Genomic DNA, 25,530 nt, shown 5'->3' on the forward strand with positions numbered 1-25,530 from the left:
CGTCTTGGTCGATAATGGTCCTGGTGTCAACGGCCTTGTAGATGACGAAGTAGATGTCGCCAACTATGACGACAATTCCGTGGACTTAGCCGCCGTCGACGAGGAAGTTGTGGTCGATAAGTTCAGTGTAGATGACCTAGAGTGAGACGAAGGCGGCTTTGTAGCTGACTGTGATCAGGTCGGAGAGGAGTGCTCACCAGACTTAGAGCTGGACCTAGAGGTAGATGCTTCCTTGGGGCGATGAAAAGGGTTTTGGTCTTTCTCCCGTCCCACTGCTCACTGGGTACCGACCTTCGTGGAGGCCCGGTCCTTGTAAAACGACCTCGAGCCATCGCCTGAGGCTGCTTACGGCTTGGTCGTCGTGCAATCTGTACCTCTTACTTGAGGTGGGCGTCCTGCCCAGCCGTAACGAGGCATGACTTCGTACCGAAAATGAGTCAGAGGCCTCACCAGCGTCTTCCTGCCAAGCGACAAGACGGCGGCTACGGTCCTTCAGTGTCCTGGACGAGAAAAGCAGGCAGATCTCACAGTCCTTAATGACATGTTGGGGTGAAGGTGAAGGCAATAGAGGCATTCCTTGTGGTGATCCTCCACATAAACATTCTTCAGCCCACAACGGGTAAATGCCCTGAAGAGGCACTTCCTTATGGATTCCGCTATGAGATAGGCCCAACTGCGTAGCAGACTTGTCTTCAACATTTATCAGCGTCAGGAACGTTGGACGGAGGTCTCGTTGGCACCATGTTGTCGTCAAACATGTCGGAGAAAACACTTCTTTTTTGTAGAAAAAGCAAAATGATCCTATATTGATCGAAGAAAATTGTAGAAGAAGATTTTAGAGGACTCCCAACACTAACATGCAGTAAATCTGAAGATGGCCAATAGGGGAGGTGCTAAGGGAGTGTTTCCTATTGGGTATGGTCAGTATGACCCAAAACGACAACGATAGAGCACTAAAGATACTGAAATTTGAGTTTAATTTAAAGTGCTCTATTCTACTGAGGATTCCAAGCATGTGATTCTATGAAAGATCCAATGCTGGAGAACCCATTGGCCACAATGTGGATTGGGACTAGACAGTCCCAGCCTCCACACGAGGCCAGGTACACACTGCTGCTTTGCCCCATTTATCAATGCCAGGTCTCTCCCAGCACAAGCATTAGATATTGCTGACCTAATCACAACTCAAGATCTCGATTTCTTAGCCATAACAGAGAGTTGGTTACATGCCGCAGCAGGGCCAACCCTCTCACTCACCATCGCAAACGACTATGCTATTATCAGATGCAATAGAAACTCCAACCATTGTAAAGGCGGAGCTGTTGCATTTATAGCTAGAACCTCATTAGGCCTCAGACCTACACCAGGCCCGGACATACCATCAGCTGAGCTTCTGTCTGTCAAGCTACCGATTTCAACTACCCGAACCATTACTACCCACCTCATATATAGACCACCTGGTCCAGTCTCCACGTTTGTAGAAGACATCACCACTCTCCTATCCACTAACACCAAGCCTAATTCACAAATCATTCTATTGGGTGACTTCAACTTAGGCTTCCAAGATCCCAAAGATCACAATGCCCTTGACATGGCCATCACCATTTCAGAACTTGGCTTCACACACCACATCCAGGAACCTACCCATATCAAAGGAAGGATTCTTGATTGGCTCGCAGGCGTCAACTGCAGCAGTAACCTCCTGTCCAACGTGCCCTGAACCTGGTCGGATCACCATCTGATCACCTTCGCCACTAAATCTGACAAGCACTGCTCCAAACATGACATCACCCCACCCACCCGCACTAGAAATTAAAAGGACATTACCAGTGATAAACTGCTCCCGCTGATTTTACCTAATCTCAACAAGGCCGCCGAGCAGCACCAAGATGCAGTGTTAGTTGATATTTACAATGCAGGTACCAGCACTTTTTCTAACTAAATTACATCACTCTCTTCCTGCAACATGCAGGTATTTCAGCTAACAATTAGTGCCACTTCTGTCCATTATTATCCAGCTGCAGGTTGACTGCACAGGAAAACTTTGAGGTTGGGGAGGTCCTTAAATCACCGGATGTCACACCCTTCCAGCTCCTTCCAATCTTTGAACACTTACACACAAGTCGGGACAACTACCCAGGTAGGGCTCCCACTATGGGACATATGGGGCTCTCAATATCTAGCATAGAGGCAGCCAATCAGCATCTAATTTGCGCCTTTTTCTCTACTACCCTCTCCCTTTTTTTGTGTGTGTGTTTTTAATTCACAGGTATAAGAACACACACTACTTCCAGGAAAGGGATATTGGACCTTAGGATCCCCGCCCTTATTACAACGGTGTACAGGGCGGGCCACAACTAGAGGGGAAAGGATGGCCTAGCACTCCAGACCGGAGTCAACCCGAGACTTGGGATCCATTTATTGGCAGGTAAAGCCATAGCCGATATATCAGAGGTTATATTTTATACACAGATTCAGATACATACTGACTACGCATAAGAGAGGGAATTACAATCTCTGTTCTTTGCATATCCATACAGGGTCTTGAAATAAGACGCCCTGATGAAGGCGGATGTTTGTAAAAGCAGAAGGACCGCCGAAACGTGAACAGTTTGGTAGGGAACCAAGCGCCACGTCGGCAAAGAATTCTTTTACCACAAAAGACCCAGACACCAGGCTAGAGTCAAGCCCTAAAGAAAACTTTTTGGAATTCTCACCTACTCCTTTCACTACTACTAATTTAGAAGTAATTACCAGGGGAAGATATAGGGAGTTCTTTCAAAACCACCCATAAACAGGGTGTGCAAATAAGGGAACTGCATTCAAGTTTTCCCTTTGCAGAATTAATTTCGAAGTTTACATGTTGAAACCTTAATTTTGATTGTCAGGTTGTTCAATGTTTTGTCTTTCTATTAAATACAATGAAGATTGATTTTTCTTTTGATTATGACATATTATGGAATGGAACACAGATGCTAATCTTTCTATTAAGCACTATGAGGATTATTGTTTTTTCTTTTGATTATGACATTTATTATGGAATGGAATACATGTTAATACAAGATTGTTTTTTCTCTAACTAGCTCAATTCTGCTAAGAAAATCCACAAATAATTGTATTAGAAGATTGATGCAACTTAGTGGTCACCCGGAAAGCAATTATCAAGTGATCACTCCTGAATATACTTTTTTTCTGCTTAGACTATTAACATATAGGGTGAGATGCATCTATATTTACGTATTTGGAATTCTTGAGTCTTAGTATCCTCACCCTTTACAGCCTCGTTCTAGAACCCCAATTGGGGGTCTTCATGATACCAATAAGGGCAACCCAAGTTGACCCCAACAATCTCAAACACGCCTAGGTGCTACCACTACTTAAAAAACATACACTAGAATCTAGCACCGCGTCCAACTACAGGCCTATCACCACCGTCCCATTTCTGCTCAAAATACTGGACAGAACCTGCAGATCCAGGATATCTATAATCCAATAACCTCCTTGGCCTGAGGCAATCAGGCTACAGACCGAGGCACCGAACTGAAACCGTCCTGCTAGATTTAAAAACTCAAATAGAAACCTTGAAAGATAATGGCAAACTGGCTCTCCTATTGCTTGACCTATCGGCAGCATTTGACTTGGTCAACCATCAAATACTCTGCAACCACCTTAAATCTGCAGCCCACTTCTCGGACAAAGCCACTTCCTGGATCACCTCCTTCCTGGAGAATAGATCCATGAGGGCCTTCTCCCAGTTGGCCTCAGCTGAACCATCACCAGTTCTGTGCGGAGTTCACCAAGAAACATGTGCATCACTGACACTTTACAATGTATTTACGAAGCCCCCCTTCGACATTCTTGACCATTTGCGTGTCAATTACACTAATTATGCGGATGACACCCAAATACTCATCCCTATCTCTGGTGATCACATAAAAGATTCTAAAGCTTTGAAGGATATTTACTTGGTCATCCAGGCCTGGATGGCCTAACACAGACTTTGTTTGAACAACAACAAAACAGAGCTCCTACTCCTCGGGTCTCTACCCAGACTTAGGAACAAGTTACTTACCTGTAACTGTTGTTCTCCAGCATGGGTCTGGCATGGATTCACATGCTCATGAATATTCCCCGTCGTCAGGCTGGGAATCCTCGGTACAGGAAAAAACAAATCAGTTTCGCTTCTGATCGGTCTTTCCTACTAGTAACCAATCACTGATCTCTGGGTCATACTGCCCACAGCCAATGACTGCCCTCTCCCTAAACCCCGCCTCTGGCAGCCATCCTCAGATTTGGTAGCACGTAAAGTGGCAGTATGACCAAGTGAAGAGCCGCAGAGGGGTAGGCGGGAGGGTTCGCATGTGAATCCATGCCAGACCCATGCTGGAGAACAACAGTTACAGGTAAGTAACTTGTTCCTTCTCCAGCATGGGGTCTGGCATGGATTCACATGCTCATGAATATAAGGTTACATAGCAGTACACACATGCACAACCACGGGAGGTGGCAAAAGGCTCAACATTAAGCAACTCTTACCTCCTCACCAGTCCCTTCAGGCGAACAGGTTGCGCAGCACTGCTTGGCCGACCCTGGACTCCTCCCTGGAATCCCGATCAACGCAGTAGAATTTCGTGAAGGTGTGCGTCGACCTCCACGTAGCAGCCCTGCAGATGTCCAGCAGGGGCACACCAGACAAGAATGCCGTGGTAGCAGCGATGGCTCTGGTCGAATGGGCTCTCGGACGGCCGGGCAACGGTCGGTTTGCCAACCGGTGACAGTGCATGATACAGCGGGAGAGCCATCTGGAAATGGAAGCCTTCGAGAGAGCCTTCCATTTATTCACAGGTCCAAAGTTCACAAAAAGCTGTGACGTCTTCCGAAAACTCTTCGTGCGGTCCACGTAGAACGTCAGCGCTCTAGCTACATCCAGCGAGGGCAAATTCCTCTCGGCCGGCGACAAAGGCGACGGGAAGAACACTGGTAACACCAAGGGCTTGTTGAGGTGCAAGTCCGACGGCACCCTGGGCATGAAGGAGGGGTGCGTCCCGAGCACCACCCTCGTGTCGTGAAAAGTCAAGTATGGAGGCTTGCAAGATAGGGCCTGAATCGCTCCCACGCGCCGTGCAGAGGTGATGGGTGTTAGGCAGAAACCTGTACAGTTCCCTTAGGGACCACTGCAAAAGATTTAAGACTACAGGTGTTAGCAGTAAACCCACTTGGTAGCAGTCTGTACCACCCAGATTTACCTGGTAGCTGTGGCTGAGCAGTCAGACTTCCCTCAAGAAGAGTTAGGCAGTATGCAAAGTATACTCAATAGGCACTCAGATACAATAATACAAGCAAACACTGACCAGAGCTTTGGTATCAAAGTATATAATTATTTATTTATAAACACACAGTTGAAACACTCCAGCACTCTTATCGTAAAATATTCTAAACACAGTTACTATTATGATATATACACCCCTTTTTCCCTTATTAGAAAATCACAGTAAGACACCACTTATTTTCATACAGAGGTGAGTGCTTAACTAGATTGCACTATACTAAGGTTGTGAAAAAGGGAGGGAAAAAGACAGAATATGCAGGATTACACCACTCTACGATTCAGGAACACTATTAGCAAGGCAGAAAGCAAAAAGTCACTGGTGAGCCAAAGTCCAAAGGCTGGGCCCACTCTTAGAGAGAGCAGAGCACAAATGCGCCCAAGATCACACAGTTACACTAGGCTTAGAAAGTCTTGCACAGAGTTCAGAGAAGAGTTTAGAGAGGCTTAGAAAAGTTTAGCCAGGGTGTCCCAGACTAACCCAGGTTCGAAAGCTGGGGGCTAAATCTACCCCGTACAGTCGGTTGCAAGAGAAGCCAGGTGGGACACGGTACCTCAAGTGGGAAGTATCCTCCAGCGGTGGCAGTTGTTCCTGGTAGTGGTTGCAAGTTGCAGCGTCGTCCAGGGGAAGAGAAGATCTCGACGTGGAGGAAAGATGCAGGTCGTTGAACTACCAGGGCAGAAACCAGCCGCAGAGTTTTCCGGTAAAAGGTGGTACCTTTATCTCGCGGTCGTGGTAAAACGTGGTATCCCGGTTGCCAGGATGCTTAGCACGGGCAAGGCGGCCACGAGATACGTTGGGAAATCGAAAAGACGGTGAAACTGGTTATCCCCACCAGTCAAAGGAAGAAGACTCTCCGGCGGGAGATCTCCTCTGTCGTTGGGAAAAGTGGTGAGACGGTCCTGCAGGGCTCCACCGGTCGTGGTATCGTGGCAGGTCGGCTCAGCTTCTCCCTCGTCGGATTCTTAGGTCCTGTAGCGACTTCTGAAGTTCCAGTCCCCAAAGCCCTGCTTTTATGCAGCAAACCCCCATTCACTCAGCCTAGCTGTCACTCAAACATGCTAAGTGGTGAGCCGGCCGGCTCACCACTTGGGCCAATTAGGACGGAGTGCGACTTGAGTTGCCTAGGCAACTCAGTCCAGGGTGCCTAAATTCCCCTCCACCCCTGCTAAGTACCCCAGACATAGTGGCACCACTTTGGAGGGTTTCTGTGGAGAAGCCCGCCAAAAAGTGGAACAAAGGGCTTGACTTGGGTTGGAGTCACAGAAGAGAACACAAACGCCATTTTAGAATCAAGTTTTGGCAAAAAATACCAACCGGAGAATTAATATTAATTAAATAAACCGGCGGTATGTTCGAGGCTACCTTAAATAATTAAATAAAGATAGTAGCCTAAATCAATGGGAAATCCCATAGGAAAGTATTCCCGGTTGAATATAAAAAGTAGTATCCACTGCCACCAGCCAAAACTCGATCAGGGGGGACGGAGACGTGCCCCCTCGACTAACAGACCCTGGGGCAATCGAATTGCCCCAGCCAGTACGTCCACAATATGATGGTTTGTACTGGTTCTGTTCAGAATTTAAGACTAGTAAAGTCAATGGTGACTTTACATGCCCTGGGAGACAGTAGTCAGTCCCAGGGTATGGAGCCTATACTGGGGGGTCACTATGAAACCCCTGTGTTACTGCACGGAGGGTGCTGTGAAACACACATCACAAAAACACATGAAACCCTATGGAGTAAAAGACCCCATAGCCCATTAAACACATCTAGATTCAAAGAAACACACTCACATGTCCAAGAGTGAGGGTAAAAGAGTCTCACTCTTGGCAGGAGAAAAAAATAAACCCCAAAAATCCAGCAAAGCTTCTGGGGGACACACTAGGTTAGGAAATTCAGCCTACACAGAGATTCTCCCTAACAATGGGCACAAGAAAAGCTGTTTCTCCTAGTTTCCAGGAAGGCTTCTTTCCTTTTTTCGTGATTTGACATAAGTAGCTCTATTTCCGTGATGTCAAGTGAGAGTCGGGCTACGCCCGTGTCGGTGTATGGAAAGCAGAAGATTTTATATCATCAGATTTAATTCTTTGGCCATGCTTTAATTGCCAGCATTGTTTTGCCAAGAGTGCTTTCTTTTTTTGGGAAGGTTCCCAATTAACCAGCGGGAGTGTATAGCTCAGGTCTGGGTCATCTCTGCTGGGCTCAACGTGAGACTCATGCCCCAGCCGGATCCTGCCAGCAATAGAGTTCTTTTGGGAAATCAGAGCAGGGTTTGGTGGTGTCGGTGCATTATCAGCCATTGCTCGTGTGTTTGGAGACTTTATCTGTGGTATTGAGTCCTCTTGGTGGTTACAGGTGTCCTTTTCGATCGAAGTTTTGGTGGTATGCTTAGAGCCAACAGCGTCATCTTTTGATGTGGAGCGGTCGGATTGATCTAGAGCGAATATTAGTTCTGTTTCAGCATCGCCTGGGAACGGTTTTGGCTCGACTCTGTTTAAGGTCGATGTATTCAGATGATATACGTCAGGAGGGACTGTCGTACCTCGGCTCTCCACGGTGGCTGGTTTGCCGTGAGGAGCGCACTCTCGTGGCTGCAGATCTGAGGGCTCTAGCGTAGCTTGCATTTCCGCGTTGGCTTGTCTTTCGAGGCGGGCGCATCGGGAGAGGCTACCTCTCTCACTAGCTCTGGGAGTACAGCGAGTGCCGCTTTACCTTGCTCCGACATGGATTCGACCTTCTCGGATGCCATGTGAGTAATGGGCGCAACAGTATTTGAAGCTCTTCCTGGCCTTTTGGTTCTAGAATCTTGGGTCCCCACACTAGCTGGTTGGCCCTTTTTCTGCACCTGTTTAACTTACTTTTTTCTATAACTACGATGGACCTATGGGATTTGTCCCCAATGCGTCCTCATGGGAGACCATTTGGACTCTAGCACTGCGATTCTAAGTGTACTTGCTGTTGGTTTGCTATTTGGACCTGTTCCCTAACACCTTTCTCTCCCCCCCCCCCCCAACCCCCTTATGACTTCTATGCGCTCAGTACTCGCCTGTTAGGCTTTGATATTGTGTGTCCTGGAATGGAGCAGGCTCATTCTCTTATCCCTTCAACATTTATTTGCTGGTATATTTTAAGTACTTATTTGCCTGTTTTACACTATTATGCAATACCAAAGAAATGTTTGTATATCTTTACAGTATATTATGTGGGGCGTATTTTATTGCAAAGGGGTATGAGTCTTATTGTACTTTGGTACCAGCACATCCCCTCCTAACAGAGAAGCCCGACTGCTCTGCTACCCTTTGGGTGAGGTTTACTTCAATTCGGTTGACACCCAGTTTGTCTGCTCAGGATAGATCTTTTCTAACACCTGACCAGAGGACTGTGGAAAAACCATTGGAATGATTAATCAAGCATTTTCATTCCTATGTACTTCTTGAATTCCCTTTATAAGGCTCCCATCCAACCTCAAGAGCCTTGTAGCCCTTGAGAACAGACTCAAACAGGACTGTTTTTCTTTACCTCCACCTCATAACAGTGAGCATAATCAGAAGGTTTCACAATGTTGAGTGACCGAGTTGCACTACAGTGCCAAGCTTTCAAAAACATCAGATTATCCGGCAATGGGACCCCGTGATTTAAAGTAATCAATGTTTCCAAGCAGCTCAGCTCTTGGTCTCTCTCAGCAATTTGCACCAAGACATTTTCAGCTTTTAAAGGGAATGGCTGACTAGCAGTTTAATATTCATTAAAATTCACTTCCAAAGGAGGGAGAGTAAGTGCATCACAAAACATCTGAAGAACCGTCTTGCCATAGAATCCTTCTCGTCTCCCATTAATTTGTTCAGGCTAATTCTGTCTTTCTGGTCCATACAAGTTTGGTTCAAAAGTTGTTCAAACGCTGTAAAAAATCTATTGGGGTTAGTGCCAAAATACAGCGAAATAGAAATTACATAAATTGGACCGTCACTTAATTAAGGCTATAAGAAAGTGATGTAGATTTCCAAGGAATTGCATTGTTAACTGTGTACACACACAGACACACATCTGCACACTTATGCCACTCATTCTCGCAGATGGGAGACCTTTTCAAGGGTTAGAAAATCAAGATTGAATTCCAAAATTAGAGCAACTTGTTCCAATATTTGAAAGATGTGGGAAAGAACATCTGTCAAGTCAGCTATTTATAACACACTATGTTCTGCGTAATAGGAGACTAAAATAACAGCCATGTCAAACAATGCCACAATCAGTCGGATTTAGAACAGTGTCTCAAAGGTCACTCAACCGCCACTTCAAAGCTGATGGGAAGAGCAGGCATCCCCAAGTTGCACTCTCATGCGCATAAAGCACAAATAATTTAAACTTTTCGCCTGCAGCATGGCTAATTTCCATTGTACTTGGAGGCTCATGTAGGGCCAAGTGCTTTGACTTTAAGCACATCCCTATTTGGATCATATGCTCGCAGCTGACAGAATGAAATAATGAAAAAGCTACAACCATTTGGAAGGTTCTTTCCCTAATGAAATACTAAACAATGTATAAATGAGGAGCAAGTAAAACAGATTGGGTGTTTTTAGACAGCCGAGGTTACCATCAAGACTTCCTTCACAATTGATGGGAAAATGTAATTTTAATGCAGTTTTCTAGCCTATATCTTTGCTAAGAAAAAGTGATCTGAATAGTAAGAGCTATTGCTCCTTACAGTGGCCCCAAAATAATTAGAAAGAACACCTTGAATAGGTTCCCATATGTGGTGTGTTAGGAAAGATTTATGTTTTAGGCAACTTTTCCTCCATGTTCCATGGACCCCCAAACCTTTTGCTATTGTTTTACACCTTATCCGGACTATTTTTTTTACAGAGAAGAGAAGCATTTGGTTTCATGAGGCCAAGACATTTATAGGATACCCCTGTTAGGACAGTTTTTCTGAAGTCCAACTAAAGGCTTAGCAAAACCATTCATCTGAGACTCCACTCTTAGTAGACGGCTGTACAACCTGAGTATATGGTAGTGTAGACAGAGCAGCAAGGCTTCTCCTAGGAGGGAGGAGGGCTGTAGAATCAGTACAAAGACATTGTAGTACACATATGGTCCAAAGAAACACTGAAACACTATTGTACAAATACATGGTTTATTTAAATACAAGTAGGGCCAGATAGATCTTGGGGGAAATAAGTACCATCACAGATCATATAGACACATTATAAAAACAGAACACTACGTTTTAAAGTACACAGACTAAAGCAAATGACTTATTTAATAAACTAACAGTATTTCTAGGTAAGTCAGACCTTATCAAACACATTTAGTATAGGCCACACCTATTCACAAGTTACTTTCAGATTACTTTCCGTAATATAAGGGTAGTAGACTGTCAGTTATGCAGTGATACTCAGCAAAGAAATCACGTAATCAACCAATCCTGTTAACAAGATACTTTTCTGAATAGTGGAACACAGATTCAAGGAACGGTATATCCCTACTACTACATTTATGATAACACAGCTATACTAGATGAGTAAGACCTATTGGTGTTATATACAATTACAGCTGCACTTCAGCTCAGTTGAACACTAAGATAAGTAAGAACTCTTTACACTGATTTAGGATGCATCAGGCAGGACAAGTTCAGCTACACCTAAGAACACTTTTTAAGAATGGCACACCGCTATCTTAGGCAGGTAAAACCTACTGTTGTAATATACTATAAGAGTTGCTTTTCAGATCAGTGGAACACCGACCGAGATAAGCAATAACTATCTTATTTTAGGATGGCACACAGCTAACTCAGGGTAAGTAAAACCTATATACTTTTTAAAGGAGCTATAAAGGAGCTAAAAGCAACTTAAAGGTAAGTATAGACCCGAGACTGTTTTAGCATCTGTATGAAACAGACCAGGGAAATCAAACGCAATCTTACACTTTAGGCAGACTTACTCTAAAGAGGCTATACGGCAAATTAGGGGAAGCAAGACCCAGTTGGGAACGTATACAACTATTCTCTGAAAGAAATAGTTAGTAAAGCCAAAAGCATATTATTTTTGGGAAAGTGGCATAACCAATTCACAGGTGAGTAAAAATAACCTTACATATACTTTTCAGAATGTCACAACACACATTCAAGCGAAGTAAGGACTTTTGTAACTATTCACTCTTAGAGATACAGTTACCAACTAACTCTTTCACAAGTACTTTTCAACACTTGTTATACTTTTCCAGACAGAATCCTTGTCTTATCCAGTCCTTCCCTATTCTATGGAATGAGTTCATTCAGAGGGACCCTAGTGGTCTAGGTGCCAGCTGTAGGCAGGAAGAGAATGAGTTCTGTTGCAGACAAAAGTCAGAGTTCCTGTGGAAGACTGTTCAAACAAGTAAGCAGTTCACTTTAAAGTTAGTTAGGATCCAGGGACGTCCGAGAAAACAGCCTAGGAGGATTCCAGAGGTGGGCCTGCATGGACTGGATGAGAGGACTCCCAATAACAGAAAACACCCCCAAAGCTTACCAGAAATCACACAGGCTTAACGTAAGTAAACACCCCAGCCAACACAGTACCTCAGCAGAGAAGAGTTGCAGCAGGAATACATCAGGATCTGCAGCCAAAAACCTGGTCGATGGATTCTTTGTCATGAAGACAGGACTGTGGAAAGGAATTTGCAGCAGGGATCAATGGCTAAGGGTGCAGGCAAGAGTTTTCTCAGCTTTAGTTTCTACTTCGGTTTCAGCTCCAGTGGTCGACTTGTCAGTAGTTTCCAGGTTCAGAGTTTTTATCAGGAACTACAGCACAACCTCTGCATTCTCTCCCCGCTTTTTACAGAAAGGGGCAGTCTGGTGGTCCAATCAGGACAGCCAGCGCGCTCCCACCCTCCCGCCCCCACTGGGATTTGCTCCCATTCAGGCAAGGTGGATGACAAAGGGCTGCAGAGGTTTGGACACCTACCTTGCTTCCTGCCTTTCCTGACACTATGGAGCCTGGGCGTGGAATCTACAGGATTACTGTTGATGACAAAACAGCCACTGAGGTAGTTCCTGCCTAGAATAGCAGGGTAAGGCCTCAGAAACGGCAAGCACACAACAAGTGTCGAAAAAAAGGAGCCCACCTTTTTAGAAAAAAAGGTGGGCCCTCTGTGCATTACTAAAAGTCATAAAGGTAAAACCACTGACACCAGCCATTCATGTAAAATCGCAATTGTAACAAAATGTTACCAGGTAAGTAAGAAAGGGGATAGATTGTTAAGCCCCCCCAAGCACTCCACATAAGGTGGGGTGTGCTGGCTCAATATATAAAATGTAAAGAGGGATACAAATCCCTCTTTACTACTTGGGAACTTTAGCATACCCATAAAAAGAGTAAAAGACTTGGTGACAGTGGGGAAAAAGATCCCCCTTCACCTAGGGACAAGGTAAAATAGTTACCTAGTGCAGGTCAGGAAGATTTATCATTGATATGAAAATCTTACCTAACAACCCCTCAGACTACCTCAAGTCAGGGTGGTTTGGCAGCCTCCCCTGTTCAAATGCACCACTTTCGTACAGAAGAGGTTTAGTGTTCCAGGCCATACCTTTCAGAGTAGTCTTCAAAAGTTTTTAAATAGCATTCTTCATTCGTGGCTTTCAGCAGAGCCTTGAAACTTTTCATATTTCGGTAAATCGCAGATCTGGGGTCACTAAGGCTGGCTCATTTGACTCCAAGTTGGTTGCTTGGCTACTAGCGACAAACATTCCAGTTTGTTTTGGGGTTTTACACAGCACTACATTGCAAGCAAGCTGCTGGAAAAAGGGCATCATTAAAAGGCCAAAGGGATCAACAGTCCAGTGTAAGCGGACTTTACTGGCCCCAAGGAAAACCACCCCAGTTGAACAGGGATTAGGTTGATATACATTGAAGAATTGCGACAAAAGAACTTTTAGCATTATTAAATATCGTCTCGGGAGGATAGCTCAGGGGCAGCGTGCTTGCCTTGGAAGCAAGACGATACAGAGCAACACAGGTTCGATCCCCGAGTCCGCGCTTAGAAACCTCTGGGTATTAAGCGTGTTATAAATAACCTATCATATCATAACATATCGATCCAAGCACAAATCTCTTCAGAAAACTATCTACAGAGCTTGGCTTAAAACAAGTAAAAACCAGTCAGTGATCAAAGCATGCTAAGAGCTTACCACTGCAGCAGCTGGAACACATTCTAGGGAAATCTGGCAATTAGTAGCTCACAGTATTGATGTGGACACCGGAAAGTATTGAGGCAAAATGTCCATGTCCAGAGCAGGGCTTCTCATAATGCAAATATCTATGGGATCTCATATATAAATGAAGATGAGCATCAATGAAAAGGGAAGCGCTCTGATATGTTAAGTACAGAAGGTGAGGACTGTACCTGCACCATTACTTTCCTGAATTGAATCACAGCCCTTGCAAAGGAACGCCAGGTGGCCTGTTTAAATGTACAGTTCTTGACACCACTGTTATTAACTGACTTCATTTAGACTTCAAGATTGACTCTTTGACACCAGTACATTTTCCGAAAAGGTCTGGGAACAACTTAAAAGGCAGCAAATTATGTAACTGCCAAGCAATTTCCCCTATAGTTGACCCACTGGCTTAATTCGATCTTGGTAACCAAAACCAATTCTTGGCATCCTGTAACATGGGTATACCTTTTGGGGTACTCAGTTGACAGGTGAGGATATATGGCCAACATTGTGCAGTTATGATGTCTGATGGGGGGCAGGGGGAGGGGGCTGGGCGGAAAGTTACTGATTAGTGCCCTGCCTATAAAAGAGTGCTGTAGGGGGTGTGCTCTCACCCTTCTATTGTTTAGCCTGTATAACTCACAGCAATCATCCCTGCAACAGGACACACAAGATGTACAGCATGTAGGCAAAAGAGGTATTGCTTTGATATCCTATTCAGAGGACTTGGTTCTAAGCGCTAGAACCTCCACTACTAATGAATGCAAATACAGAATTAACAAGGGACAGATTATTCAAGAAATTAGTCAAATCGAGCATACTGACTGAGCAATCAGAACAAACGGTCCTGCTTCTTTCACTCAAAGGCAACCAGATAGGTCAATGCAGAGAATTTGATTATCTAAGTATCCGATTTACTGAAGTGATGAAGGGGGAGCCAAAGTCGATAGACAAACACTAAAAGTTCAGTTAACAGCTGCTATTTTCAGGTTTGTGAAACAGTTTCATGAACATTCTGTTAAGGTGGTTTTCTCAAACCTGGCTTGGTGGACAGATTTCAGGATGCCACCCTAGTTCTATTGAACAGGATGAACTATGAGAGGTTAGCCAAACCCAATCAAGGTAAGCGTGCAGAGTGGTCAAGGCTTAGTCTCAGGAGTGCATGAGCGTGGTCGGAGGTCCACAATAGTCCACAAAGTGAAGCAAAAAATAATTCTGCTTAGACAGGTAAGTACCAAAATACTTTATAGGCACAAAAGATACTACAAAAATGAACACTCAGTTATCAAACATATATACATTCACCTTTGGTTTGTAGAAATGCGCACAATTCACTTAAACATCTGAAAGGAAGGTAAGCAATGATGCCGAAAGGAAAACCAGTTCACAAGGATAATACCCTAACTTACTAATTCCCACGCCTATGTTGGCTGGGGCCTTGTGCCTACAAAGGTAGGAAACATTCTTGTGGTGGTGCAAAATGTTCCAGAAGACTTCTCAAGAATATTAGAGGTAAGCAAGATGCTTTTACTAGCTTTTAGAACACTTTTTGAACAAACGTTTAAAAAGCGATGGAATAGAATAAACAAAAGTTTATTCTAAATTGTATTATAGGTGAGAAAGGGGTGGGTTTAATTATTGCGATTACTCACCACCCTTGCTCCAATTTTCCCAATTGTCTAGGCAGGTCGACTGGGAGCCGTTGGAGGTAGGTTTTCATGCCGCTGGATCCAGTCGAGGAAGCCCTCAGGCACGGTTGCAGGCTTCTTCAGGACACTAGCACACAGAGAAAAGCTGGTTCCTGCGACAATCACTGCACACGGTCAACAGCAGGTGTTTTTCTGTGGTGGTTGAAGACGATCTTCCCAGACAGGATCCCTGGATGCTGGGAGGCAGAATCTTTACAGGAAGGCGACTTGTAAAATGATCTGGCGACCACCGAAGTTCCGGATGAAACTGCGGAACGGCAAATCTTCTAGTGCATGTGGTGCGTCGGAAGGAGGCGTTGGGACACATTGTGGACATTTCTAGCTTCTTTTATGTAATTATAATGAAAAAGGAGTATCGCTATAGGGACTTTCCTGCCTAACGAAAGAAACTAAAAGTGCTGGTCTGTCGTCAGAAAGTCAGAAGTAAATGTTCTTGGTCCAAACCTAACCAACCCTTCCACTAATATGTACTAAAGTAGAGCAAAAGAATGTCTCTTGGAGGGGGCGTGGCCAGCAAGCATGGCATGCAGACTTGAATTGCTGGAGCTTCTGTGGCCGTCTGTAGAAATCCTGATTGAATAGCGGTCAAACCGCATTCCGCTGAAAAAAATATGGTGCCGAGAAGAGGGGAATAATTTGCGACCCTGCCGATGAGCTTTGGGAGCTTGAGGTGCGCTCCTAATGTAATTATTCTTGTGCAAAGTCCTGAGGTGCGGTGGTCGAGCAGGTGGGATTAAGTTTGCCGCCGGCAGGCTCAGAAAGTGACCGGCCCAGAAGCAGCACGCAGTGAAAGGACCTGCAGCAGAGTGGAAAGTGCAACGCCGGAGAGCACTAGCTGGAGGAGGCGGACTCCACCACCTGGAGCAGGGAGGTGGAGCAGTAATGGAGTGCAGGGTCGTCTCAGGGCGACACAGGCTATGAGGACAGCAGAGCCCCTGGGGCTGTACGCCAAGGTAAAGTGGTGGCTAGGGAGGGCTGCCTCACTGGAGCGCGGGCTGATAAAGCCACGTCGTGGCTTGGCGGCCACCAGGAGGGACAGTAACCCGACCCACGGCAGGCGCGCCAGGAGGCTATATCACGCAGGCTGTTTTATGGAGGTGAGACTGATGGGCAAGTGGTGTGCAGCCTGTGGAGAGACCAGCTGCTGACTCCCGATGCATTGGGGTGTTAAGGAGATGGAGGGCAGACTGAGTGCAGGGAGGACCCTCCACCAGTCTCCTCGCTAACGCTGGACAAGGAGTTACCATTGGAGAAGGGGACAGCTGAGGAGTGCTGGGCTGGAAGATTAGCAGGGCTACATAACTGGAGGAGAGCAGTGCCAGCATGGTTTTTGACACATTGGGGGAAGAGCAGACTCTTCTATGTGGAGACAGCAAAGCTCCCATCGTTGGACAGCAAACAGGAAAGAGGCTGCATCTTTTCTTGATTGGCCCTTAGATGGAGGGCTGTTAGTGGGTACCAGGGTGTGATGATGCCCGCGCTATGCAGAAGCAGACCCCGTCACCGGACTCTTGGTCAGGCAGATGAAAGAAGGACACTGGAATGATCTCGCAGCAAAGGATTCTTCATGGTTCTGTGATTTTGTCGCCTTTTTCTAAGCACCAGTGAAGAACAGATACTGCCCGGGCGATTAGTCTCGCTTTCTCAGTCCAGTGCTCTGGTGAGTGGAATCCAAAGAGTCCAGAGTCCACCAAAGTTTCGGGAGGATTCGATTTTCGGAAGGTGAAGCATTGCACAGTGACCAAAGGTCCACGGGTCCCCATAAAGGTCACAGCTTGTCGTGGGATACCTCGAAATGCTGGTCGTCCTGAGAAGGATTGGACCCACCAGTCTAAGGGAGAGTGTCGTTTTCGGGGCTCTCCTGATGCTTGGAAGAAGGGGTCAGACAGCAGCGATTACTCAGAAGTCATCCCCGGTGGTATTGAGGTGGCTGTGGGAACCTCTCCTCTTCCTTCTCCTCAATTCTTCAGTTCTTGTGGTCGGCTTGTCTTCAGCTGAAAGATCCAGGCCTCTAATGCACAAGTACAGCAAATTAGCACCCATGCACCATTCAAACTGTGGGTGATGGCCGTCTTTTCAGGTCAGCCAGCCTCCCAGTTGGAACTGGTTCCAGGCAGGCACAGCAGTAGAAAAAACAGCAGAGTTTCAGAGTTCTCCCCCTTTTCCTGTCCTTACAGACACACTGGCGCCTTGGCGGCCTTCACAAAGGGATCCTGCTGAAGACAAAAGTCAAATCAGGACCTCCTCCACCCTGCACGACAGAAGGACCAATAAAGGACAAGCCATCATGAAATGGTGAAAAAAGAACACATGTCATCATTTTGGGTAAATGGTGACCCCTCTGTGCACTACTGTGGCTGCGAGTACAGCTTGGGAATATAAAACGGGCACAAAAGGAGGTAGGATAAAACCACTGCCTTCTGCCGTTCAGATTAGCTTGGCTTGCCATGTAACCAAAAAGTTACAGGAGCAGTGAGAAAGGGGATGCAGTGCAAGCACCCCACATAAGGTGGGTGTCCTGATCTAACAATAGAAAGTATAGGATACTAAACATCCCCTGCCCATGGGATCTATTACTGGGAAGTTGCTTCTTTTTTTTTTATAAGAGGGGGACTGAACTAACAGACCCTCGGGAGGTGTTTCTTCTCGTGAATTTAAGTTAGGCTTTTTTGCATGACCCTCTGTAGAAGGCCCTAATGATCCCGAGGGGTCTCCAGATCAGGAAGAAGGCCAAAGAACAATATGGCCAAAGGACAAGTGAAAAATCTCATGGCACAGCCATTTTAGGGCACTAGCCACGTTTAGTAGTCATGTGAGGTAAACGCGAATGTGCAAACTGACAATAATGCAAAAATTGTCAACATTTATCTGCGGCCATCAGCTTGTCTTTAGGCACATATAAAAGCATCAAGTGTAAAAGACAAGGGTGATCCGAAAGTATCCCCATGGCACTGCATTGCAATAACAGTATCCTACTGAGATTCAAGAAAGCACACATGGCAGCATTCTGATAAATGCATAAATACAATTTAAGCAGGGAGTGAGCTATTAGTATATTGGAAGAGGGTGGTTATTTAACTGTAATGTCACTTCAGCTTTTGACCAGTCAATGCCAATTATATAACACTGCACTCTTGAGTCATTAAACAGTTTTCAAAACAACTACACGTTCTTTAACAATAGTGTATAAATATAACTTACAATGCCCTCCTCCCATTCCTCCGTAGTGGTTTGACACAGCAATTAAATTGTAACGGCACGGCCCAGCATTTGGATTAATCAGGAACTCTGCCATGTCCAAGTCACTAAGTGAAGAAAACAAGTCACATTTAGCATTTTCAATACTTTGTAGTTGACTGTCTCTTACAGCACTTTCGATTGCAGATATGTGAGTGCCATGTAACGATACCAATTGCAAGCATAGCAAATACACGTCAGCAACAGGCATGCATCCTAGGAATGCGCAAACATTAATGACGCTGCATGACGCTGCATGAGCACAATGCTGCATCTTGGCCAATTATTTACCAGTAAATGTAGTATTCCTTTATTGGTGACTTTTGGATTCATATACTGTGCAAATCCCCATTTGTCAGGCTTGCACCAATTAACAGTTAAATAAAAAAATTAAACGTTGCTCTCGTTTGACTGTAAACAGGTGTGTACTGTTGAGAAGTATATTCCATCAGTACTGGGCAGATGCACCTTAGCCTGGGTTGATGAAAAGAAAAAAGCTGTATATGTATCTGTTACAGCAGTATTCCATTTTTGGGGGTTCTGCTGAGTCTTAAGGATTCCCCTAAACTTTTTTCCTCTTTGGAACTTCAACCTATATTCGTGGCCAATTCGTGGCTACAAAGACTACTTCGGAAGTTTCCCTGATACTGGTAGCCCATACTGCCCTTGGACAGGCTGGCTTTTTAAGCACCCCATTTTAATTCTACGGTGATTTCACCACTCTGGACTGGTTTAAGGAAATAAGCTGACGGCAGCTGTAATTGAGTGTAGGTTTTTCTAGGGGAGACACCGATTCTGTCTCAAGTTTTGTCAGATCTTTCTGAGAATCGATCAGGTTTACTTACCTGCTGTAGGATTATGCTGCCTGTTGAGGCAGTTTTTGGATTCACCCTCTATCCACAGCTACTTACCTTGATGGGGGCTAATAGACCCGACAACAAAGGGAAGCCAAACCTCTCAAAGTTTAGGTAACCTGGACAGAGGTGTAACTATCAGGTAGGGGGCACTGTAAGGAAGGCATGGTATCAACAGTAAGACTGACAAGTGACCACAGTTCAAGGGAGTTTATTGAACTTCAATTGGGTTTGGAAAATGCCCATCTAATCCTAAATCTAAAGATGAGAGCAAGCTACGACCATCAAACAATAACGTAGTCCTAGTGGTGTCTTGTCAAAATAAAAGGGCCAAAACGAATAAACCTTTTGCCAATCCTTACCTCTAAATACAAATAGTGTGGGAAATAATGTTAAAAAAAGAGAAGCGTTCAAGAAATGATATGTCAGAATATTCAAGCAATTGGCTTCCCTTGCCCACGTTTTCAGCACGGGACACGGCAGCACACTATAGCTTAGCACAGTCTCTGGCTTCTCTGGCAGGAGGGTGCAGTTCAAAGCTTCAACGTCATGGCCATCTGTGCCAAAGTCTCTTTGCCATTCAAAGTCTCTTCTTTCAGAGGGCCTGATGCAACAAAGTTCCTTTCCTCTATGTATTTCAAAGATACACAGTTCTCTTAGGTGATTTACTATGCACCTCGGGTTCCCCCTCCACCGGGCACAGAACCTTCAATCAGTCCCCCTCAGCCGGGCTCGACCCAATTCACACAAACATGCTTTAACTCAGAGCTTTCAATTGATCTCCCTCTGCCAGGCTCAGTCTAACTTTATCTAGTTGGCCATCAACTTTCTTTACTGTATCAATATCGAAGACTTTCAATTGTGCACTGGATTTTGCTTAACCCGTTGCAGGACTACATTGATTCACAATCTTTTGCCACTCCTTCTCTTACTCTCAGCTGAATACCTTACAGAGAACTTCCATTGAGCACACATGCGAGGCTGGACCACTCTGTCAAAGGTATTGTATCTAGAGTTTCAAAGTTCAATCACTCATCTGCACTACAATGTTATGTTTCATACAATGTTTGTTCCAGCACTCGCCATACAATGTTGCTGCTTGCAACCTTGGCTTCAACACAGACCGGTGTTGTATCGGTCTCCCCAACTCACCGGCTGTGTTAGTTTCACTGACTCTGCTTTGTTGTTGGAGTCAAGGACAGTACCACGGCAGCTGGTGATTCTCCCCACCTTTATTATCGACACAGAGGGCCCCGGGTACCTCCGACACATGATGCAGAATTCTTCAGCCTGGTTTGCTGGTCTTATGCTTTCTATTCTCGAGGTCTCTCGAAAATAACGGTTACTTGTGGAAAAGGTGTCATCTTGGAATTGCCGTTTCCTCGTGTGCTTTGCCTCGCTTAGTGTGCTCACATGTTCCGCCTTTTATCTGTGTGGGGAAGTGTAATGAAGTCAGGTGTGTTTGATGGTCAGTAATTGCCTACCATTGTATTGGGACACGTCAAGTATACGCTCGGGTGATAATCATTTTCTCTCGTCGTGGGTTGTATGTGAAAAAGTGTTTGTGTTGTAAAAAGGGAGGGTGGGGGTTGATTTACTAAATATCCTACCTGGTAGGATGGGGTGAAGGGGGATCATGCATCTCACCATCTGGTGTCTCACTCCCAGAAGACCACTCAACCAGATGATCCTCCCGCACTGGTCCACCCCTAAGAACTGGATCCCAAAGCTTCGGCCATGTCCTGGATGACAAATCCCCTGGGATTAGTGGGTGAGACACCTTCTGGTTTCTCACAGCACACATTATAAAAGCAGTAATGTACAGGACTCTCCTAACCCCACGGTCCATAGGTGCTCCCACTACCATAGGTAAACACCCAATATAAAATAACAGGTTGGTGGTGAGAATCAGGAAACCATAAAACATAAAAAGCAGGTAAGCCCCCTATGGGCTTGCAAAAATCTTCACAGCTTCCTAAAGACAAGGACCCCAGGAAGACATGGGAAGCCTCGTAAAGAGCTCCTAGTAGCTTGATGGAACGAAGTTAGCTGCACACGGTCTGAGAACAGGGTAGGGAGGACAATAGCTCGGGCGCCATCGGACATCCCCAGCTGACGATCTGGTAGATTGATGAAGTCTCAGCACCGTTCTGGACTCCAGCAGCAACCCACCGCCAAAGCGGAAGATCCTGGTGGTAAACTGCATGATGCAGGGGTAAACAACGCAAGAAACGGTTATAGAGTAGAGAGATCAGCCCAACAGTTGTGAGGAGTCACAATGTGCCTTCAAGAAGAACAAACTGGACCTCCAGTGGCCCAAAAAAAAGTATTGCCAAGTGAGGGCTTTACATCTGATAAAAAGAGTGGGAGATCTACTTCAGCAGACCTGCTACCACCAAGTTACAGGAACTAAGGGGCAAAAGAGTGAGGCTGTGGCAGGGCAGAACCAAAATACCCCTGCAAAAGGCAGCTGCACAAAGGCCAGCAAGCGATTACTAACGGGACCTTGGGGCAAAAGGGTCAGATGACCAAACCATTCTGGAATTGCCACTAAGCCACCCCACATGAAGTCAGGGGCGTATACTGATGTAAACCAGTAAGGACCTGTATGGAGATTGCCATTGAGGGATCAAAGAGCCCACATCATATCATCAGTACAGCCATTTTAGGACACCTCAAGGCCTCTCGAAAAAAAGGAAACGGCCGAGAGCAGGATTTTAAAACATTCAGTGGTGCCGCAATGGGCTTCCAATGTAGTTAAATGGCTCAAGTCCAGCTGCCACCAAACTACTCCCTAAAAAACAATGTTCCACCCAACAAATTACTTACCTCTCGGTAATGTTCTTTCTGATGAATGTTCCTCTCATGGATTCCTCATCTAGGATATCCCTCTCTCAACGCAACTGTCCTCCAGAAACGCTGTGACCCATGACCTCAGTTCCACCCTTTTTCCCTGGCACTCTGAAGCTGAGGGATCGTAGAACTGATGGTATACTAGCTTCCCGCAAGAGGAGCGGGTAGGGAGGGCGATGAGGAATCTGTGGGAGGAACCACCATCAGAAAGAACATTAGCGAGAGGTAAGTAATTTGTTCTTCTAATGGATTGCTTCCTTTGCACAGAATCCTCATCTATGATAGACTCCCAAAGCAGTATGTAAACCAGGAGGAGGGAGGAAGCAAGAACAATGCCTAGACCAGAAAACTCTGGAGCACTGCCCTACCAAAACAGTCATCGTGGCCCACAAGGGAATTCAAGAAGTAATGCTTAGCAAATGTGTGCAAAGACGCCCACGTTGTTGTCTGGCAAATATCCAGGACGCAGAGTGCCCTCTGCAGGGCAGCCACCACTCTGGTAGAATGAGCTCTGAGACTCTCAGGCACATATTTATCAGACAGATCATAGCTTTGAGATGCAGAGAATGATCCACCTAGGCAGAGTCTGTTTGGTTACAGCCCTTCCAGCACGAGCACCAGCGTAACCAACAAAAAGCTGGTCATCTTTCCTAGCCTCTCTAGTAGAAGAGACTGAGAACTTTAGGGCCCGTACCGGGTCCAGCTGATGGAATCATTCCTCCGTCTTAGAAGGGTGATGCGGAAGAAAAAACATAGGAAGATGGAACTTCTGAGAGAGATGACAATTCGAGACCACCTTCTGCGGAAAGGAAGGTCTCACTCTCAATATTATCACCTCTTTAGGAAAAAACAAACAGGGAGGTAAAACAGACAATGCCTGGAACTCCTTCACCCATCTAGTGGAAGTGATGTCAACCAGGAAAATCACCTTATGGGTGAGCATTCTAATAGAACTTTAATCAAGGGGCACAAACTGAGCACCCATAAGAAACATAACTAAATTGAAATCCCACACCGTAACCACAAACTGGCGGGAAGGAAACTGGGTACACAATTCCCACAGGATTGTGAAAAACATGCCGCTTTCTAGGCACCTCTTGAACACTCAAATAGGTAACCCTTCACAGTGGCAATCTGCAAGTCCGCCTGGGCCAAGAAATGCAGAGAATCCAACATAGGTGTGGGACAGAGGACAGGATAAAGAATACAGGTCCCTCTCCCAGCCCCAAATCAAAAATGTACACCACCGGCAGGCATAAATGGATTTTGTAGCGGGCCTCCAAGCTGAAAGTAGCATACAAGGAATTTGTCTAACAAGTCCCACTCCTTGTAGCTCAGCCTCTCAGTAGCCAAGCACAAAGGTTCAGGCTGCTGAGGTTCAGATGTCAAGTCTACACTCCCCGGAAGGTGCCCGGGAGGGGGGATGGACATGTCCAGCAACACATTCTTCAGGCTCGGTCTGGGGGATACCAGGATAATCGCGTTTCTGAACAGGCGCAACCTCCAGAACCAGCGAAAGTCAGGGGTCGGTGTGAATGCTTAAAGGAGGTTGAAAGTCCACTTGAGATTCAGCGCATCGGCCAGAGTTCTCTGATGAGGAAATTCCCTGGAGAAGAACGACTTGCACTTCCAGTTGACAATATAAGCAAAGAGATCCACTTGAGGAGTTCCACCAGAACTTCCTGACAAAGCTCCCACTTGTGGAAGGCCAAAGTCTGTCTGCTCCCATCTGCTGTGACATTCTCTCGCCAGATAAGGCGCTGTCAGAGAGACACTGTTCTCCAGTGCACAGAACCACCATCGCATTACTTCTCTGCACAGAAGCAAGGACCCCACACCACCTTGTATGGTGAGGTAGTGCATGGCCACTGTGTTGTCCGTCAGGATCAGCACAGTCTTGTGTCTCACAGTGGGAAGGAAAGCAACCAGGACCAGGCTGATCGCCCTCAGCTCCAGCAAGTTCATGTGTTCCAGAGACCCCACACACCCCAAGGGGTCCACAGTCCACTCACTGTTGGGTCTGAGAAGTGAGCGCACCAGCCAGTCAGATGCACCTGTGACCTGGGGCTACGGTTGGCAAAACATGCATCAGCAAGTTGTCTAGCATGGCCCACCACACAAGATCCGTACTCACCTAGTTTGAGACCTGAAGAAGGTACGACATTTGGCCCTGGAACTGTGACCATTGGCAGCAGAGAAGCCACTGAAGCGATCTCATGCGCAACTTCGCCTCAGGCCCCACAAGGATGCAGGATGCCATGAGGCTCAGAAGGCGCAGCAAAGCCAAGGCATGGACTTGTTCCTGTGAATGGAGGACATCGACCATCCTAAAGATGTTTGTCACCCGAACCTCGGGAGGGACAGCCCTGGCAAATGTCCAAGACTGCCCCAATGAATTGGAGAGACTCGGATGGCGAACCTGAGACTTTTTGAAGTTCAGGGAAAAGCACAAGCTCAGCAAGAGAGTGAATGTGCAGTGTAGGTGCTCCGAGTCTAGATCCGGGGAGGGAGCTCCGACGAGCCAGTTGTCCAGGTATGGTAAGACATGAATGCCTTCCCTCCTGAAGCAAGCTGCTACCACTGCCATCAGCTTGGTGAAAACCCTGGGTGACGGGGAAAGACCGCCTGGCAGGTCCTTGAATTGGTAATGGTGCTGGCCCACTGCGAACCTCAGCTTTTTCCCATGCTTCCAATGATTGGCACATGGAAGTAGGCATCCTGAAGGTTCAGGGAAACCAACCAGTCCTGCAGATTGAGGGCTTGTAGAATCTGGGCTAGAGTAACCGTCTTGAATTTCTCCTTGCGCAAGAACAAGTTCAGCAGCCGGGTGTATGGACTGGCACGGCCCACAGTCCTGGGTGTTTTGGTCCTCGCTCAAGCAATATAAAAAACGATCCGAGACTGACATCCGTCGGGCACAATCCTCACACGGCTTAATTCCCAAGGCCTTTGATGGACTAGGCATGGAATTGGAGAAAAATATTTAGGTCAACGAGTGTGTTCCCAATTAGCAAACAGAGCGCAGAAAAAGGGAACTGAGGTCATGGGGTGCGGCACAGCTATATATACTGGCACCGACATCATATCCGGCAGGGGGCGCATAGAGGAGTCGGATGGAGCCTAGAACAGAGCTGTGAAAAGGATCCCCTGGAAGCAGAGATGGCATAGGGTTATCATAGATGAGGAATCAGTGGAAGGAATCAATTAGAAACATATGTAGTATAAAAAAATAAAAAAATCACCATATCAATGGGGAGCCTGAGAGACCCCTGTGAATGGGCGCCTTAGTGGCGACCCAATACCATATACCCTAAGCGAGGTATAAAGGGTTCTAATGGCCGGGAGACCTCAAGAGA

General features: G+C 46.0%; 1 protein-coding gene across 4 annotated transcripts in view; it reads right to left on the reverse strand.

Annotated features, from left to right (window-relative positions):
* USP15 (ubiquitin specific peptidase 15) overlaps positions 1-25,530 on the reverse strand; it is a 709,686-nt gene that overhangs the window by 27,715 nt on the left and 656,441 nt on the right. For all 4 annotated transcript variants that reach the window (XM_069629847.1, XM_069629849.1, XM_069629848.1 and 1 more), the window contains one exon: positions 18,432-18,535. In XM_069629847.1, the coding sequence (XP_069485948.1) occupies positions 18,432-18,535 (104 nt within the window). The remainder of the gene's footprint in view (positions 1-18,431; positions 18,536-25,530) is intronic.

The sequence above is a fragment of the Ambystoma mexicanum genome, chromosome 12, assembly GCF_040938575.1.
Source record: "Ambystoma mexicanum isolate Mex_15411 chromosome 12, UKY_AmexF1_1, whole genome shotgun sequence".
NCBI classification, from domain to species: domain Eukaryota; kingdom Metazoa; phylum Chordata; class Amphibia; order Caudata; family Ambystomatidae; genus Ambystoma; species Ambystoma mexicanum.